Source organism: Artemia franciscana, chromosome 2, assembly GCF_032884065.1.
Source record: "Artemia franciscana chromosome 2, ASM3288406v1, whole genome shotgun sequence".
Taxonomy (NCBI): domain Eukaryota; kingdom Metazoa; phylum Arthropoda; class Branchiopoda; order Anostraca; family Artemiidae; genus Artemia; species Artemia franciscana.
The window spans coordinates 24,052,191-24,070,292 of NC_088864.1; the positions used below are offsets into that span (position 1 = coordinate 24,052,191).

The following is an 18,102-nucleotide window of genomic DNA, read 5'->3' on the forward strand; positions in this document are numbered from 1 at the left end:
TATTCTAGTTGACTTAAAAACAAGTCAGCTATAAATGGGCTGGCATTCCCCCCCATGGGAATTCCCAGAATTTGCTTGTACAAATCAGCCCCAAATCTTATATAAGTATTGTATAAAACAAATTCCAATAACTCAAAAATCATATCCAAGCTGTAACATCTCAAGTTAACTGTAGTATTAAAGCAGTTTGTCCATATAGCTTTTTTATTATAAATGTCTATTTTAAGAACCTTTTACTAGATAAGAGGAAAGATTTCTTTATAACAGTTTTCAAACACTAAATTAAGTGATAAATTAGTATACATTGTCGCAAAATCGAAAGACTCAATTCTTTTAGCTGAAACCATTGTTAAAGAATCTATCACCTACAGTGAATTATTAACACTCCAATATGGATTAAAATTTGAAAAATTTTTAATACCAGAACAATAGGTTTTAAGTTTATTTACAATTTCATTTAAAATTAAAGAGAGGTCAGTAGCAGCAATGCGGGTTGGACATTTAGCTGCTCCAGCAATAAACCGTGGTTTAGGGGGATTCTTATGAAATTTTACAGTCCAATATAGGAAAGGGAACTTTTTATCATTGTCATTTATTTTCATATTAAAATTTTTAAAAAGTATTTCTTCAGTCTTTTCAATTAAATTCTCATCCTCTATATTTACCTTTTCGTACACATTAGTTGTGCATAACTCCCTTTTTAAGATATCACAATACAGCTTCTGACAAATTATGGCAAAATTATTATTAGCTTTATCCACTGGAACAATTACAAATTCATTCTTTAGATTAGCAATTGCTTGTTTAATCTTCGCATTATAAAATAATGATTTAGTGTTACTATTTTTTAAGTTAGAATATATTTTATTTCTTACTCTACTAATAATTAAATTCTTCCAACTTTGAAAACTCTCTTTATTTTTATTCTCTTTCTTACACCACTTATCAATAAATAAATCAAAATCATCTTCCAAGCCATCAAGAACACTCGATGGTTTCAGATGATGAGAAAGACGGAAATTAGCCCCTTTATTCATTATAATTTGAAGATCATCTTGCTTTATTATTGACAAGTCCCCTGTTATAACATGTTTATAAGTAGGATTTACAAATGGGCCAAGTTGCTTACAATTACAAACCGGTTTCCAATTTATATCACTATCTAGTTTTTTAGTATTAAATTATAATTAAAAATAATTTGCCCAATAGTTTTTGGAAATTTATAAGTTAAAAGTGGACTATCATTATAATTTAAATTACTAGGAAGGGCCTGTTTCACATGCCGCTGATTTAAAATTTCTGGTAAATTAATATCTTCAATCTGCTTACAAGTAAAATTAATAGGTAAATATAATCTGTTATCCTTATTACTAATCTTATCGAACTTTTTCTTTTTTGAAATAAATTTCGTTTTAGTTAGAATGCAAATTGTATCACATATTACATTAAAATTATAATCAAGAGCTGTATTATTCTTAACAATCCAGAAAAGTTTGATTAAATTCCTCTTGGATAAATTATTTAGACACTTTATTACAGAAATCATACCCCTAGATTCAAGTAGCTTGCATAGATCTATAGAAAGCATATGTACATCTAATTCATTTTGTCTATTATTTTTCCTATGTCCTCTCGATCGTTTTTTACGTTTAGTAGGACAAGTAAAAGAAGGATGGTCCATAAAACCATCAATACATTTAACATTGATTTAACATTTAATATATATATATATATATATATATATATATATATATATATATATATATATATATATGACTATAGGATGACTATATGAAAGAGGGGTGGGGATAGGAATTAATTTTTCATCTCCCTTCATCTTGGTTGAATCTGGGCTGGGCATGATCTGAAAAAAAAAAGATCAGAAATTAAATAAAATAAAAAGTTTCTTTAAATTAAATTGAGAAGTAACATTAAAACATAAAATTAACAGAAATTATTTTATGTTTTATATATATATATATATATATATATATATATATATATATATATATATATATATATATATATATATATATATATATATATATATATACATATATATATATATATACATATATATATATATATATATATATATATATATATAAATATATATATACATATATATATATATATACATATATATATATATGTATATATATATATATATATATATATATATATATATATATATATATATGTATGTATGTATGTATGTATATCATTAAGTTTAAAGTTACACGTCAAAAGCTACGAGCCTTAGAAAATTTACCCAATTTTTGAAGAAGGAGGAGACATCTCCAAAAAGACAAATTATTTTAACGAAAATCGTATCATTAGATTCAGCATCTCAGTGACCCTCATTGAAGTGGTTTCAAGCTCTTATCTACAAAAATGTGAAATTTTGAATTTTTTCCTTATGAGGAAGATCGGAGATTGCGTGTTTTTTTGTTTTGTTTTTTTCAGTGATGATCGTATCGATCGAGGATGCTATAAGCCGTATATATATATATATATATATATATATATATATATATATATATGACTATAGGATGACTATATGAAAGAGGGGTGGGGATAGGAATTAATTTTTCATCTCCCTTCATCTTGGTTGAATGTGGGCTGGGCATGATCTGAAAAAAAAAAACGATCAGAAATTAAATAAAATAAAAAGTTTCTTTAGATTAAATTGAGAAGTAACATTAAAACAAAATTAACAGAAATTATTTTATGTTTTATATATATATACATATATATATATATATATATATATATATATATATATATATATATATATATATATATATATATATATATATACATATATATATATACATATATATATATACATATATATACATATATATATATATATATATATATATATATATATATATATATATATATATATATATATATATATATATATATATATGTATATATATATATATATATATATATATATATATATATATATATATATATATATATATATATATATATATATATGTATGTATGTATGTATGTATGTATGTATATCATTAAGTTTAAAGTTACACGTCAAAAGCTACGAGCCTTAGAAAATTTACCCAATTTTTGAAGAAGGAGGAGACATCTCCAAAAAGACAAATTATCTTAACGAAAATCGTATCATTAGATTCAGCATCTCAGTGACCCTCATTGAAGTGGTTTCAAGCTCTTATCTACAAAAATGTGAAATTTTAAATTTTTTCCTTATGAGGAAGATCGGAGATTGCGTGTTTTTTTGTTTTGTTTTTTTCAGTGATGATCGTATCGATCGAGGATGCTATAAGCCTAGAAGAGGGTATGTCAATGCTCGAATTGTCAAACTCCATGAACCCTCGGATGACTATAGAAAGAGGGGTGGGAATAGGAATTAATTTCTCATCTCCCTTCATCTTTGTTGAATCTGGGCATGATCTGGAAAAAAAACGATCAGAAATTACACAAAATAAAAAGTTTCTTTAGATGAAATTGAGAAGTAACATTAAGACTTTAAGAGACTTGTTTAATAGTTTACTGATTTGCTCAGGTCCATATATTTCCAGTTTAGAAAAACTTGCATAGCAGAGAGTGGAATTCATTGCTATACGCTCTTTTTGATAAAAATAAGTTTCAGTGGCACTTTTCCCAGTCTGATACAGGCTTTCATGACGATTAGTTTCATTAGTACTAAATTTATGCTTTTCCCACGAAAACAAAAATACTGCTCTGACGCAGATGAGGATCAGAGCTAGATTTATTTCTTTATAGACACAAAGGTGTAACGTCAGCTAAACAAGTTTGGAACTACACAGCTGTTGGTCATTTGACTTTGGCGAATGCCTGGTTTTTTCTGTAGAAGCTCCAGTGTTGTTAATGTTTAGCCACTTCCTCGTATGCTTTCTACAATGTATGCAAACATTTGCCCTTCATTATGGTATTTTGTGCCATATTTTTTAATTTAACGTCTACGCAAATTTGAGACGAACATCACCATTCTGTCAATGCTAAACTAAACCTAATGGAACTACTGAATAAGTTAGTGTTATATTATGCTTAGGTTTCACTAAGTTCTAAAGGCTTAAATTTTGTTTTTCATTAGTTCATTTGGTTCATTCAGTCTGGTGGGTTGAATATTGCTATGATGCAGCTTGTCTGGATTAAGCTCTTTAGTTGAATTTAACTGAGTTTTGAGTTTCTACTGAATTAAATTCTGAATGGGCTGAATTTTGTAGGGCATCACCAAAATACATATTTGAAATATAAAGGTTGTTTCCCTCTTTTTAAGAAATTTTGAGAAAAAGAAATTTTCTTAAGAAAACATAATTGCTGATAAGTTAACCAAGCAACAAAATCTAAAAAAAAAAAAAAAAAAACAACTAAAAGCGAGCCAAAATGTTTGTCATTGAAATCATCCGTCTTTTTTTTTGTAGAACAGGGAATTGTTAACAGGTGCAATAGAATTAGGAATTTCGAGAGACTGCTAAAGACAGTAGCTGAAAAGAAAAAAAAAAACATGCTTCAACAGAATTATTTGTTAAACTATTCGGAGGTCAATTTGTCCAAGCCCTAAAAAATAAAACGAAAAGACAGAAAGAAAGTAGATTTTGATCGTCATGCATCAGTCATCTGATAAAAAAAAATGATCAGAGTGTTTTGAGTGTTTTCTAACATGCCTTTGTAGGAAATGTTCTTAGGAGTAGTTAGTATGGACCTAATTAAATTCTCTCTTTTTCTAACGAAAGAAAAAACAAATTCAGTGTTTGACAGCAAACAATTTTTTTTTGCCATTTTTGTTGCTTTTTAGAAAAAAACCTTGTGACTAAATTAAGGGTTAAACAAGGGCTTAGTAGCTAAAATACTAATAATTATCATTATGACCCAATTAGGCTTTTCTAATGTGACTTCTACATCTCCCCGTCAATACCACACTTAAAATCCCTTTTTCAGGCTGCATTTCGTCGTGATGCTTTAGCCAAGCATATTTATGCCCGTCTTTTTGGATGGATTGTTGCTAAGCTGAATGGGTCTTTAGCTAGCTCAACTGAAATCCATAGGTGCATTGGAATTCTAGACATCTATGGGTTTGAAACCTTCGATTCAAATAGCTTCGAACAGCTTTGCATCAATTTCTCGAATGAGAAACTACAACAACAATTTAGCAACCACGTTTTTAAATTGGAACAAGAAGAATATGCCCAGGAGGGTCTTCAGTGGAAATTCATTGATTACGAAGACAATCAACCATGTATTGATCTCATCGAGGGAAAATTGGGCATTCTAGATATTCTCGATGACGAATGCAAATTCTCGGCTGGTATGTGCTTATTGTTTTCTTGCTTTCTTATTCGCTTACTCTGTTGAATCATTATTTTTTATTTGTAAAATTAATCTTATTTGCTTTTTAGTGCACCAAAGGATAAATTTTAGGCAATCAGTCAATTTATTTTCAGGTTTGGCATTTGGAGTTTAGTAATAAACCCCACAACTTTTAGAAATGTATTTAGTAATATATTAGACATTATTTAGCAATTATACTTTTAGTAATATACTAATCAACAAATTTTGTTAAGCCTATGATATTTTTTCCTGTGGTAATTCCTAATGATCTACTGAGGCTTTCTCTCGTTGCTGCCAGGATGAACTTTCCTTTAAATTCTGCCCTATATGACATATCTGGGTTTATAGCCATAGACGAAATAATACCAAAAGAGGAAAAATGAGCCGCCTTTTTAACCGAAAGTGAAAGGGGGATCTACCCTTCCAATTTCAATAAAGAGTTATATTGATTTCAAATTTTTTTTATCTTGTTTTTTTATTTTTTTTATTTTTACTGTCTTAATTCAAACTCAGCTCAAACGCTTTGATTATCAAACGCCTTACAGGGTCATGTCAATCGATGGCATTTCTTGCCATGATAAAGATAAGGCACTAAACATATAAAATCACAGCCATAGCCATCGTCATAAAAATTTCTACGTTAACTCGAAATATCACAAATAGAGTCAAACTAAAACCTAAGACATTTGAATATCCAACTATCTGGAAAAAGTTTAAAATAAAATAGCTTCAAGTTCAAATAAAAGAAACAAACCTTTAAAATCAACAACGAATAAAAAGGATAATAAATATGTACAATTATCGACGAGTGAGTGGAGTATTAAAAACCTTGACAAACGATAATTGGTTGGTTTCTTTTAAGAGTTTAGTTTGTTGTTGTTATTATTAGCACTGAAGAGGGGACTTCGGCACATCTTCACTGTAGGGATTTTTCCCCCGGTATTTTTTCCCCGGATTTTTCTTCACTGTAGGGATTTTTATAATTGTTTGATGATTTCACTTTTATTTTTTGTTCTTAGGGAAATCGTATTCATGGTTATTTGGGATAACAATTGGATAGTTGCCTTGTATGAATCATCGACCATTCCATTTCAAAAATTCCCTGCTTTTGAATTGACTTAGATTAACTGAAATGTATTCATAATTTATGAAGCATCAATGCACAAAACGAAATAGGGGAGGAGGAATCCCCCAGACTCCTCTGAGAATCATCCTCCCTCTAGAAGAAGTTAGCCGTAATCGAGATTACCACCACTTATTGATTTGTTTGGATTAGTTCCCCGGTATTTTCACCATCATCAGTGATCGCAAATTTTTCTGAGTAAAATTGTATTCTTTATTCAAAATTACGAGTGCATTTTTGTTAACGAAAGGTCAATTTTAAAGTTGTGCTTATAAAACTTAATTTTGTCACCTGAATTAAAATTCGAATCTATACAACCGTTTATAATGGAAAGGAAAAGGTGGGAAATTACATCGGTATTAGGGGGAGGGGGGCTAACATTAAGATTGTTAGAAGCATATTGAGAAGATATTAATTTTGTTTTATGTTAACCTTGATCCCTCCTCAGTTTGGAAGTTGTATCTTTAAGACCTTGTCCAAAAGACAGATAGGCTGACCTTCCATCGGACTACAAACAACCATTATCTTAGTAAATATTGTATTTTTTTTCTCTTTTAAATTCTCTTGTAGCATACAGTTTTTATTTTGTTACTTATGTTATGAATGAAGTCTTTTGTGTATGTGTTATTGTTTTGTTTTTTTCTTTGAATTTGATAGCGTTTTCAAACATGTTCGAGCAGGTTTGCCCAAACCTTGACGGTAGTGCTGAAATGGAATGTATTCATTTTGAAAAATGACCTTACCCATAACTGCATCAGAAACAATGCTGTATTTTTATGAACTAAGCCTAATAGTTCCTTTATGGCTGGCTATTGAAAACATAAACTAACGAACTATTTCAGGCAGCGATGAATCATGGCTACGTAATCTAGAAAAGAATTGTTCGGGAAATAAATATTTCGGAAAGTCTAAACGTTCGTGTTCTACGTTCACCATCCAACATTTTGCGGGAAATGTCGAATATCAAGTCAATGGATTCATTGAAAAGAATCGAGACACCATTGATCCAGAGCAGGTGAGATATAATGGACCTTCCTGGGCCGAATCTATTTTTATACACTAAACTATCTGATAATTTTATGGTTATCTTGTTTACTAAATAGCGAAAAAATTGGATTATTGGGAAAAAATCCCATAAGATTTCATATTGGGTAATCGAAGAGATAATTCTGTTTTCTACACTTTTTCATAGTGTACGATCCCTAATTCTGGACCGTTAATTTGTTTTTTAGCACTTGAAGCTTTCCAGTAGTTCACAAAAAAGGGGAAAAATAATTTCGTACCAACAAGAAGCAGAACAAAATTGTCCTACCTCTGACATAAGTTTACTTTTGGACCTAGAACAAGTTCTATTGTATAATATTTACTTGATTGTTTTAAAATAATTTTTTTGTAGAACTACTTCAGACGAGCTTTTCTTTTCTGTTACGTAACCCTTATGTCGGATAAAAGTTTTATAGTTTTATCTCTTACGTTTTACTTCTTACTTTTGCTTGCATCCCACAAGAAATGACGAAAAAATCTTGAGTGCAATTGAAATTCATCAAACTTGGCAACGCAACTTCTTAGCAATAGGCAGTGGCAATAACAGAATCGCAGACTGTAGCCTGTAAATTTCGCTTATAGTAGCACAAACAATAGTAGAGCAATTATTCATATTAAATTATTCATATTCAAATATTTGGCATCCAGTGGAGTTTTGCATTTGATTAGTATGAAGCATTTGTTTCGAATAAAAATTGGCCTTAGGTTTTCATAATATCCATTGTAAACAGCGCTAAAAAAAAGCAGGTTATGTCTGGGTATAGTTGCACATAGAGAAGGGGTAAGAGAGATGGATGATCTCCATCCTAATACACATTTAAAAGACACTCCCTAGCTTGAAGAAACTTCTGGTATCCCTATGTCGGGTATCCCAGTGTCCCCCGCCACCAATACTGGTTTATGTCTTAGTTAAATTTAATTTTACTTTTTTTTTCAGACCTGCGGACGCCAAATTTCCTTTATTTATTTTATTTAATTTCTTAAACCACAATGGCTTTCCATAACATAAACAAAAGAAAACGATCAAAAATGGGGTCTTAAAGGCCAAATGAAAATACTGCAGAAAACACAGAAATAGAATATTTCGAACTCACTTTATTGTTTGTTAGGTATTTGATTTTAATTCTTTTAATTTTTTGTCGTTATTTAATTTTATTTAGTTTTTTAGGCGGTTTTTTTTCATTGGTTTTGTCGTACTTTTCGCACTTGTTTTTGGGTTTTTTGTTTTTTTCTTCATCTTATTATTTTGTTCGCACTTAAGAAGAGAGGCGGTTGTTCTCTCGAAATATTCGCTTTCTGTGTTTTCGTCAGTATTTTCATTTGGCCTATAAAAACCCCATTTTTGATTGTTTTCTTTCCTTATGTTTATTTTATTTATTATTATTTGTTTATTTATATATATATATATATATTTATTTATTTATTTATTATTATTATTTATTACTTATTTTATTTTTTATTTATATTATTTGGAACCTAAAAAAACAACAACTAAGAACCAAAATGTTTTTTTGCAAGGAAAAGCTTTTTGAGGTATCCATACTCGATGCATAACAGGCTAGAGAAAAATCAGTGAAAATCTAAGCATTATGGATTGTTTAGCCATTAGAATAAACAAAAACTGCAAAATAAAAAACGTGCTTTGAAGGTGACAACCTATAGGAATTTTCAACATGGTGTATCTCATGAAGGAATTTTTTTCGTTTAATAAAAGTGATATAATAAACTTTTATCAGTTCATCAAGAATTGTTGATCAACCTATAAAAATACAATTTTGATTTGCTCATTTGTAATAATTTTGTCTTAGTTTCAAAGACTAGTTAACCTTTTTATGTTTATGGATTGAGAATAACAAAAAAAGAAGATCTTTTAATCCTTCTCATTAAATTAAACCTTTTAAGCCAAGCATTTGTGCGTAGATCAATAAAAAAAAAGGATTTTATTCGTTTAATGGGTTTTTTACTATTAAGAACTGTCTAAAACATATTGTGACGATACTCATTTTTACATTCACTATTCAAACATTGAATATAATTTATGTTGTTTTTTTCGATGGTCTGCTTTGTCCTATCTAATGAGCTAGGAAAATACTTTTTATGAAGAAAAATAATTTGTCTTTACAGGTAGCTATTCTGCAGCTCTCGTCCAATCCACTACTTGTTAGTCTATTCGAAGAGGAATGTGTTTTTACCAGTGCCGAACCTCGAAAAATCGCTGGTACTGTTCCGCGTAAACTTGGACCCTTGATTTTGAAAGAGATACAACCTGCAGCCAAATCAACCCTGCGAAGGACAAAGCGAACTGTTGGTTCACAATTTAAAGATTCCTTAACTCAGTTGATGCAGAGCTTGAATAGCACATGTCCACACTATATTAGATGCATTAAACCGAACGATAGTAAGGTTGCATTTGAGTTTGATCCTCATCGAGTTGTGCAGCAGCTACGAGCATGTGGTATTCTTGAGACAGTACGTATTTCCGCAGCTGGATTCCCGTCACGAATGTCATACGATCAGTTTGTCAATCGCTATTACCAGCTGGCTATAGGTCTCCGCAAGGGTGAGCCACGTAAGATATGCGAAACTGTTTTACTTAATCTCAGTGACGGTTCTGATATGTGTAAGTTTGGACAGACGAAAGTATTTTTTCGTGCAGGAAAGATTGCGCAATTAGAGAAATTGCGAAAGGATCTCTTGTGGAAAAGTAGTGTTATTATTCAAAAAACTTGGCGAGGTTATAGTCAAAGAAAACTTTATAGTCAACTTAAAAGGACAACCATTTTCATTCAAGCTCGGGTCCGTGGAAATTTTGCCCGTGCCAAAGCACTAGCTCTTCGACGCAATAATGCTGCAATAAAAATCCAATGCCATGTTCGTGGCTGGCTCTCTCGCCGAAAGTACAGTCGAATCCGCTCTAAGATTATAGGTTTGCAAGCCCATGGTCGTGGCTTTTTAGTCAGACAGGCGGTCTTGAAAAGAAAACAGACTGAAAAAGTAATAGTGATTCAGAAAAATGTAAGGATGTGGCTTGCTGTTAAGAAGTACAGAAACACCAAAAAGAGCATAATAACTGTTCAAAGTTGTGTCAGGCGTTGGTTTGCCAAACGTGAGCTTAGAAGACTTAAAGCAGAGGCTCGTTCTATTGAATGTGTCAAAAATTTAAACAAAGGCTTGGAAATTAAAGTTATGCAACTTCAGATGGACCTTGACAAGAGAAATATGGAAGTAGTAACTTCTTTAAGGATGTTAGAAGAGGAGACTAAGGTGAGTTTTATTTCTTTTCCATCTTTGTGGAAATGGCTAATTCTTTCTACTTTATATTATAGACATATCTATAACGGCACATAGAGTGGGGGGTGGTGGTAAACATTACGTTGAGAATTCATTGTAATCTCAGCAGTGACAACTGCTCTACTTCTAGAAAATTTGATGATTCCGTTCCCGCACTAATGACAATTTGGTAATTTGGAGAATCTGGCTAGAAATTTGTTTGAGGTGGAGTTTCATCCAGAACTGTTGTAAATTTAGATTCTTCAACGTTCTTCTGTTACTGATTTGACGAAACTCAAATAATACGTACGAAAGCACCAAAGAATAACAAGGTGAACAAAGTAATGCTCTCTTTCTAGAATTTGAAGTACAGGCAAAGCTAATTGAAAGCTTGAGTAGCAGATAAATGACAGGGGATTCTGACTGATTTGCGAAAACTTATTGCAGTATCGATTATTAATACTAGTGCGTTGTTTCTTAATACTGTGAATGATAAGTGACCATGTATTTGACATGCAGATGAACTGACAATTGTACTGCTAGTCAACGAATTGCCTTTTAGAAATATAGATGGTGCTTACAGACACTACTTTTGTCGCATACAGAATGCTATGACCTGACCATTAGAATTAATTATTGCTTATTTCAAAGGTTTACTTACTTAATCCTCGTGCTGGTGTGGCGTTGAGAGTGTCGTTAGCCTTCTCTACATGGGGCGATCAGCAGCAGGGACTTTGTCTCACAGAGCAAAATTCCAGCCTGGTCCAGGAATTTCCCGGGACTGTCATATCACCGGGACTTGGACATTCCACTAGGACTTTTTCAGCCACTATTGGTTTGTTCAAAGTCATAAAGAATCCGAGCCAGAGTGTCGGCAGGCAATTGTAAAACATGTTCGAAACAGTAAAGTGCTCGCCGGTCAGGCACTTCGTTTTTGGTTGCTTGAACTTTCATTTCAAATCTTGAGCTTAACAATTGTTCGTGTCATGTTCGCGAGTGGGCTTTTTTGTGTTATGTAGACGCCTAGTATTACATTTCTTTGTGTCCCTTGACAGAATTGCGGTTCTGATAATATTTGTGTCCCTTGACTAAGATTCTGATAATAATTTTTCCTGCTGGGTTTGTTTCTCTAAATGAATGCAAATATTTTCAAAAAATTTAACCCCATCTAAGACAAAGGGGTGTACTCATGAATCAGCCGCTGGGTTTGGAGGGTAGAGAAGCAGGTGATTATCTGTCCATCTTAATTCACTTCTTCACTTCCCTGAAATGGTCATGTTAGCAATTATTTTGTAATTGTTAGATACCAAAGGGTAAAAAAAATGACAGTAATGTTATTTTAGGCTAAAAACCAAATCTATATACATAAAAATCAACCGTGTATTTTATTTTTGTTAATTTAATTTTGATCAATTGTTAACAATAAAACTTAACACAACCAAATCCCCTCCATATGCCACTCCATGATATGGATGAGGGATAATCAAACAAATTCACTGAAAGAAAGAAGTAATTTATATTAACTTTTAGAAGGGATTTGAAACACAAACGAAGCATAACTCATCATGTAACCGTCTAGCACTAACTTACACTCAATACTCAACTCCCTCAGTAACACTCTTCAGTCAAAATAAAAGTACAATGATAATGATACTAACGTTGATGCTTTAATATCATTTTATTTCTATAAATTGTATATCCTACCAGTTGAATCATTAAAATCATATAGACGTATAGAATTGAACATTGTTTAAGGAATATTTATTCTTTAATTTTAGAAACTGAAGTCACAGTGCATTGTTGCAGATGAACTATCAAAAACACTTAAAACCAAGGAAGCAACTATTGAAGAACTTGAGAAGAAAGTAGCGAGTATTGAAAGCCTCAAAGAGGAGATAAAACGCCTAAAAGAGAATGAAGTTGATCTCGTCAATGCACTCAGCGAAGCCCAAAAAAGGGAGAAAAATCTGGCTGATACCAACGACAGCTTAGTGGAAAAAATTGGCAAACTAGAAAAAACACTATCGGTAAGCAAGTCAATACCAAAACAATACCTGATGGTATTGGGGTATCGGGGGGAAAGGGGGGGATCTGATATTTTTGTTATGGAGGTCGCTCAAAAGAAGATTTTCTTGGTTTGAATTTTGATAATTTAAATAAAAGAGCTCTATTCAAAGGAAGGAGAAATCGAATTTTAGGTGGAAAGTCGGAGAGGAAGATATAGAGATATTCTTAGCCAGAATCATCAAAATTGCAATGTAATTACTAATTTTATTTTATTAATCAGTAATTAGTAAATGTATAGAAAATCTGTAAAATTGTTGACAAAAAGAAAACAAATATTTATTTTTCTCATATCCAAAAAAGAAAACTGGACCTGTGTCTTACACAATCAGCGGTATACGAAACGTAATTCGGCTTTAAAACAACTACCTTGCTGATTTCTTCACATGCGAAATAAGCGTCTGTCTAAGTTTTTTCCATTAGCCAAACATTATTGAACCAAGGGATAGACTACTCCAATTTCCTTCTATATTTCGGTAAAGAGGATCTATTAGATGTATCGAGACTTTTCATATTAGGTCCAAGTGCAGATTTGTAAATGATTTTTCAATTTAATTCTGAAAATATGAAAATGAGCTCCAGACGAACATGGGTAAAAGCCATTCTTACCAAATGCTTACTACGAAGTTTGTTGAAATTGCGACCAATTCGCGTAACTTTTGTGACTAGTCCCAGAAGTTTTGATGAAATTCCATTAAAATCTTTGAGTTTTTTAACTTTGATTTTCGCGACATCATTTTTCTTTTACGGAAATCAGTGAAAACTTGGGATTGTAAAAGCACTGTCAAAGGGTCCTGGATGCTTTTGTAGTATTTCTTGTTTGCTGGTTTGTGTAAATGTTAAGGCTGGTATTTTATCAATGATATATCAGGGATGTTATTTCTCGATATCTGGTTGGCCATAAAGGACAACCGGATAAATATAAAAAGATTATTTTGAAAAAAAAAAAAAAAATCAAGGGTGTTGCTTTTTTAAGAAATCACCGTGCCGATTGAAGCGTTAATGACATCTGTAAGCAAGTTTGCAATAAAGTCTTTATAAAATGTCGCCGTTATGGTTTTAAGTGATTTGTGAAGTTGCTTTGATCTCCTCGTCAGTTTGAAAGTAACATCCTTCAGGCCACATCTACAATTCAGGAGAAATGACAGGCTATGAGAACTGAACTGATTATAACACGCCCTAAACAAAATAACAATTATAATATTAGATGCACAAGATTTCCCAATCAAACCAAAAAGATTTGAATAAATATTCTCTAACCGCAAAGTCAGGGCATCTGCTTTTGGAACGTAAAGGTGTATTGCTTATAGAGCATATATAGCCGGAAACAAACATTTTCATTATCGCTTTAATTGGATGAGAGGGGGGGGGTCTGGATGTAAGAAGCACTAATGTTCTGGCGGACTATGCTCCCGAACATAGTGAGCAGAAGCATTTAGGCCTGAGGGTTAACTGAATTCTTTCAGGCAACCAAATGTTCTTTAACGACATGTTTAAGAGATAATATCCCAGGAATAGAAAGATGCTTAACAGACTTTGTCCTACATATATTCCTTTATTGTTTTTATCTTTTTTTTTGCTGTTTTGAATTTATTTAACATTAAAAAAGGAATAAATTAAATTTAAGTTTTGTTACGGAAAAACTAAACATCTTTCTCCTATACCTGGCAAAAATCTTTGCTATTTTTACGGTGCTAATTACGGTTTGCTAATTCCACTATGAGATGTAACTGCTCCAGAATCCCCATAAAAACAGTATGGGGATTTGTATCATCGTTCATTTTCATTTAAGTTGGTGATCCATTCCATGTACAAGCTCCTAGTATATTCCAGAGTAAAACTGTGACCTTCTACGCAAGGGAAAAGCAATAGTGCACCTCACACATAAGATCTTTTTCTCTTGTAAAGAGATTGAAGGAAACTCGTCTTTGAAAGCTTATTTATGTATCCGCTTTCTAAGATACACTTTCACTATTTGTGCATGGCAGGACTGACATGAGTCAAGTTAGCTGGAGGCTTGAAAGCGTCCTCAGTTTAACAGTAGGTGATTTCTGTTAGCCTGAAAAAGATGGCTAAGGTAAAATAGTACAACCAGCTACGGCAAGAGTCGATGTTAGCTTTGACTGCTGTTCCGCCAAAGGATCAGAATGTATCACAGTTCTTGTACACTATATCAAAAAGTTGGAAATAGGTGGACTTTGATCCTCAAAATTTCACATTAAAAAGTATATAATAGATTCTCATACTGGAGTTAACATTCTTAAAAAAGTGGCTCTCATTTTGCTTGAGACGCAAAAATCTGGTCAACACTAAATTTGTGAGAAAAATAAAAGACAGCTTTATAAACAGCTTTTTTTTTCAACAAACCAGTTTTTTTTTTAGAAAAAAAAAAACAGAACAAAACATTCGGTTCCTTTGTTACCTGTTTCTGATCTGTTTTCGAATGCCTTGTTTTCTCTTCTTCTCTTGAAAAAGAAAAACATGACAATGTCCATTCTTACTTCCTCTTGTGCTTTTTAGGCCAGGCATGATCCCACCCCTGTAGGAAAGTAGGCTCTTTACTTCTTGTTACAAGGGCACATACCAGGAGGGGTTTAATTCGGCTATTGACTGGCTCATTGATTAATGTTTTTTTTTTGTTTTTTTTTAATCAGGAAGATGAGGAGCATCCCAGGACCAATCAGATCTCTGAAGGAGAGTGCATTGAAACATGTCGTGTTATGGATACTGTCAAGTATCAGCAATTAGTACAAGAAAATGAGCTGCTTAGAGAAAGATTAGAGGACTTCGAAGAACATTTTGTCAATGGAAGGACTGAGGAAAATGGCTTTGTCTATTCTAGCAGCTCAGAAGGTTTTTTTTTTGGGATTTCAGTTTTTTTTTAAGAGACTAAATTACATAGTGTACTTAAGGCTCTACCTGGAAATGCAGTCTGATGAAAGGGAATGAGACTCAAAATGTGGTGCTGGGGACAGCTAGAGGGGTGACGCTAATTTTGCTGGAGTTTTCACATACATTTATATGAATCGAAAAAGGAATAGTGCAATTCATAATTCTTAATATTTGTTTGTAAATATCAAAATAGATTTGTGTATTAACAAACAGCTTCACTTACTGATTGTTTTTGAAGATTGTTTCTTTATTTTTAGATTTAAAAAACTTTCGAAAGATATTAAGTTAATGTGTCCGGCCAGAGCCTTACTGATAACAGTATTGGAAAGGGGATTAGACTCAGAATTTTACCTTGGGGTAAAGAGGGAGATCTAATGTTCGGACGACGTTTGCCTAAAACTATACGAGTGGGTTTATGAAAAGCCTTAATAGTAAATAAAATAAGGGCCAAAAGATTCTGAAATTAGACAAATATAAATCATAAATTAAAAATGTAAACGAACATTAATATTTCTTTTGTAAAGTCTAAATAAACTATTTTGAATGAACGCAATAGCTTCATTTGCTCTGATAGTTCTGAAGGTATATTCTATAGATTTCAGTAATCTTTATAGAATTAGATAATTTGCATTTTTATTTCCGAAACGGCTTTCACAAGCAGAATACCAAAATTGCTTATCTTGTCACTAAAAAAGAATTCGATTTGTCAAAATAAGAAAAAAAAAACAAAAAACATTTGTATATTATAAAATTAGGACCAAAAAATATAGTGTGTCAAGTTAAAAAGTAAAGTAAAAAACATTTAAAGTTGAATTAATGACCAAATTTGGAAACGAATCACGGTATTACACTTCTCTTGTACATTTCCGTTCTGAAGTAAGTTCAAGTAATTATAGGAACATATTTACATTTCTCCATTACTAGGCAAATTCTGAGTGGACCTTAGTGGAGAAAGAATAGTTCTTGAATCTAATAAACACAAAGTAGAAACAATAGGAAAGTTTTTTTTTCTTTTTTTTTTCAAGACAGTGGAATACAGTTCTGTGGATATTTCGGCCCTATGTTCAAGGGCCGTCTTCAGCACAACACGAGAAAGAAACAGTATATATATATATATATATATATATATATATATATATATATATATATATATATATATATATATATATATATATATTATAAACTTAAGTAAAATGTGAGAATTAATTGTCCAAGGGCCGTCTTCAGCACAATACGAGAAAGAAAAAAAAAATATATATATATCTGTCTTTCCAAGACAGCAATTCACTTGTTGTCATGGATACGACAGACTATGACAACAAATTTCTTTCACATTTGAATGACACGACTACATATAAAAAAATCAATCATAATCCTACTGATCAGTTTGTTAATGATATTATAAATGAATTAAAGCAGCTCAAACAGAATGGTGAAATCCCGCCACGATTATACAATAGATTTTTTTTTCCGTGGTAGTTTCTGTCCCAAACTTTACGGTTTACCAAAAATACGTAAACAAGGTATTCCCTTAAGACCTATTGTAGCATGTATTAAGGCCTCCGCCTCCAATATTGGAAAATGGCTTTGCTCAGCTTTCAAACCTTTATTGTGTTCCCAAAATTCCTATATCCGTAATTCGGATATAGTGTTTTATTGGAAAAGGAAAAAAAAATGTCCCTATTGTTTCTTCTTTGTGTTTGTTTGATATGGAAAGGCAATGTGGTCTTCGTCGCTATGTTCTTGAATCTTGGAAATATTTTGAAACCTGCTTCGAAACTCAATGCCCCATTTACGCAGCTGATATCTGGCAGTAAGCACATAAAACATATTTGGATTGGAAAATGAGCTTGGTGGGTACAATGTGTGAAAATTGCTCAGACGCTAAATTCTACTACCTATTTTAGTTGTATTTGTTCTTTTCTTTTGAACGTAATGATTTTAGCTTTACAATAAGACTAACGCTCCACCATACGACACTGGCCGAAAATTCTCCAGTCAGTGCTAGATCGAAATGAGTTTGTGTTTGTTCAGTTTCATCCTCTGAAAAATGCTTTAAAATTTATTGACCGTTAGAATGTGCCAAGATTTAAATGAATAGCTTGTATTGTAATAATAATAATTCTATTTCTATCAAGGGAACCAATTCACAAATGTATAGGAGGGGGAAGAACGTATTTCTTCTTTTTTTTGAAAATAAAAATACAAAAAACAAGCATTTTTGAAATCTCTGGTAGAGGGTGGGGGGCGCAAAGTTTCTTTAGTGTGTATCGATGAAAACAGCGTATCGAACAATGTTTTAAGGTACAAAGTATTTATTTCTTTATCGAATCGTGTTAATTGAAAATGGCAATTAGGTGTGAAAA

The 18,102-nt window shown here is 31.9% G+C and overlaps 1 protein-coding gene across 2 annotated transcripts in view; it reads left to right on the forward strand.

The window, feature by feature from the left end:
• Positions 1-18,102, forward strand: part of LOC136039107 (unconventional myosin-Vb-like) — a 99,045-nt gene that overhangs the window by 39,878 nt on the left and 41,065 nt on the right. Inside the window, exons 9-13 of one of the 2 annotated variants that reach the window (XM_065722592.1) lie at positions 4,954-5,320; positions 7,309-7,481; positions 9,635-10,774; positions 12,559-12,807; positions 15,499-15,697. In XM_065722592.1, the coding sequence (XP_065578664.1) occupies positions 4,954-5,320; positions 7,309-7,481; positions 9,635-10,774; positions 12,559-12,807; positions 15,499-15,697 (2,128 nt within the window). The remainder of the gene's footprint in view (positions 1-4,953; positions 5,321-7,308; positions 7,482-9,634; positions 10,775-12,558; positions 12,808-15,498; positions 15,698-18,102) is intronic. The other variant, XM_065722596.1, reaches the window with a different exon arrangement.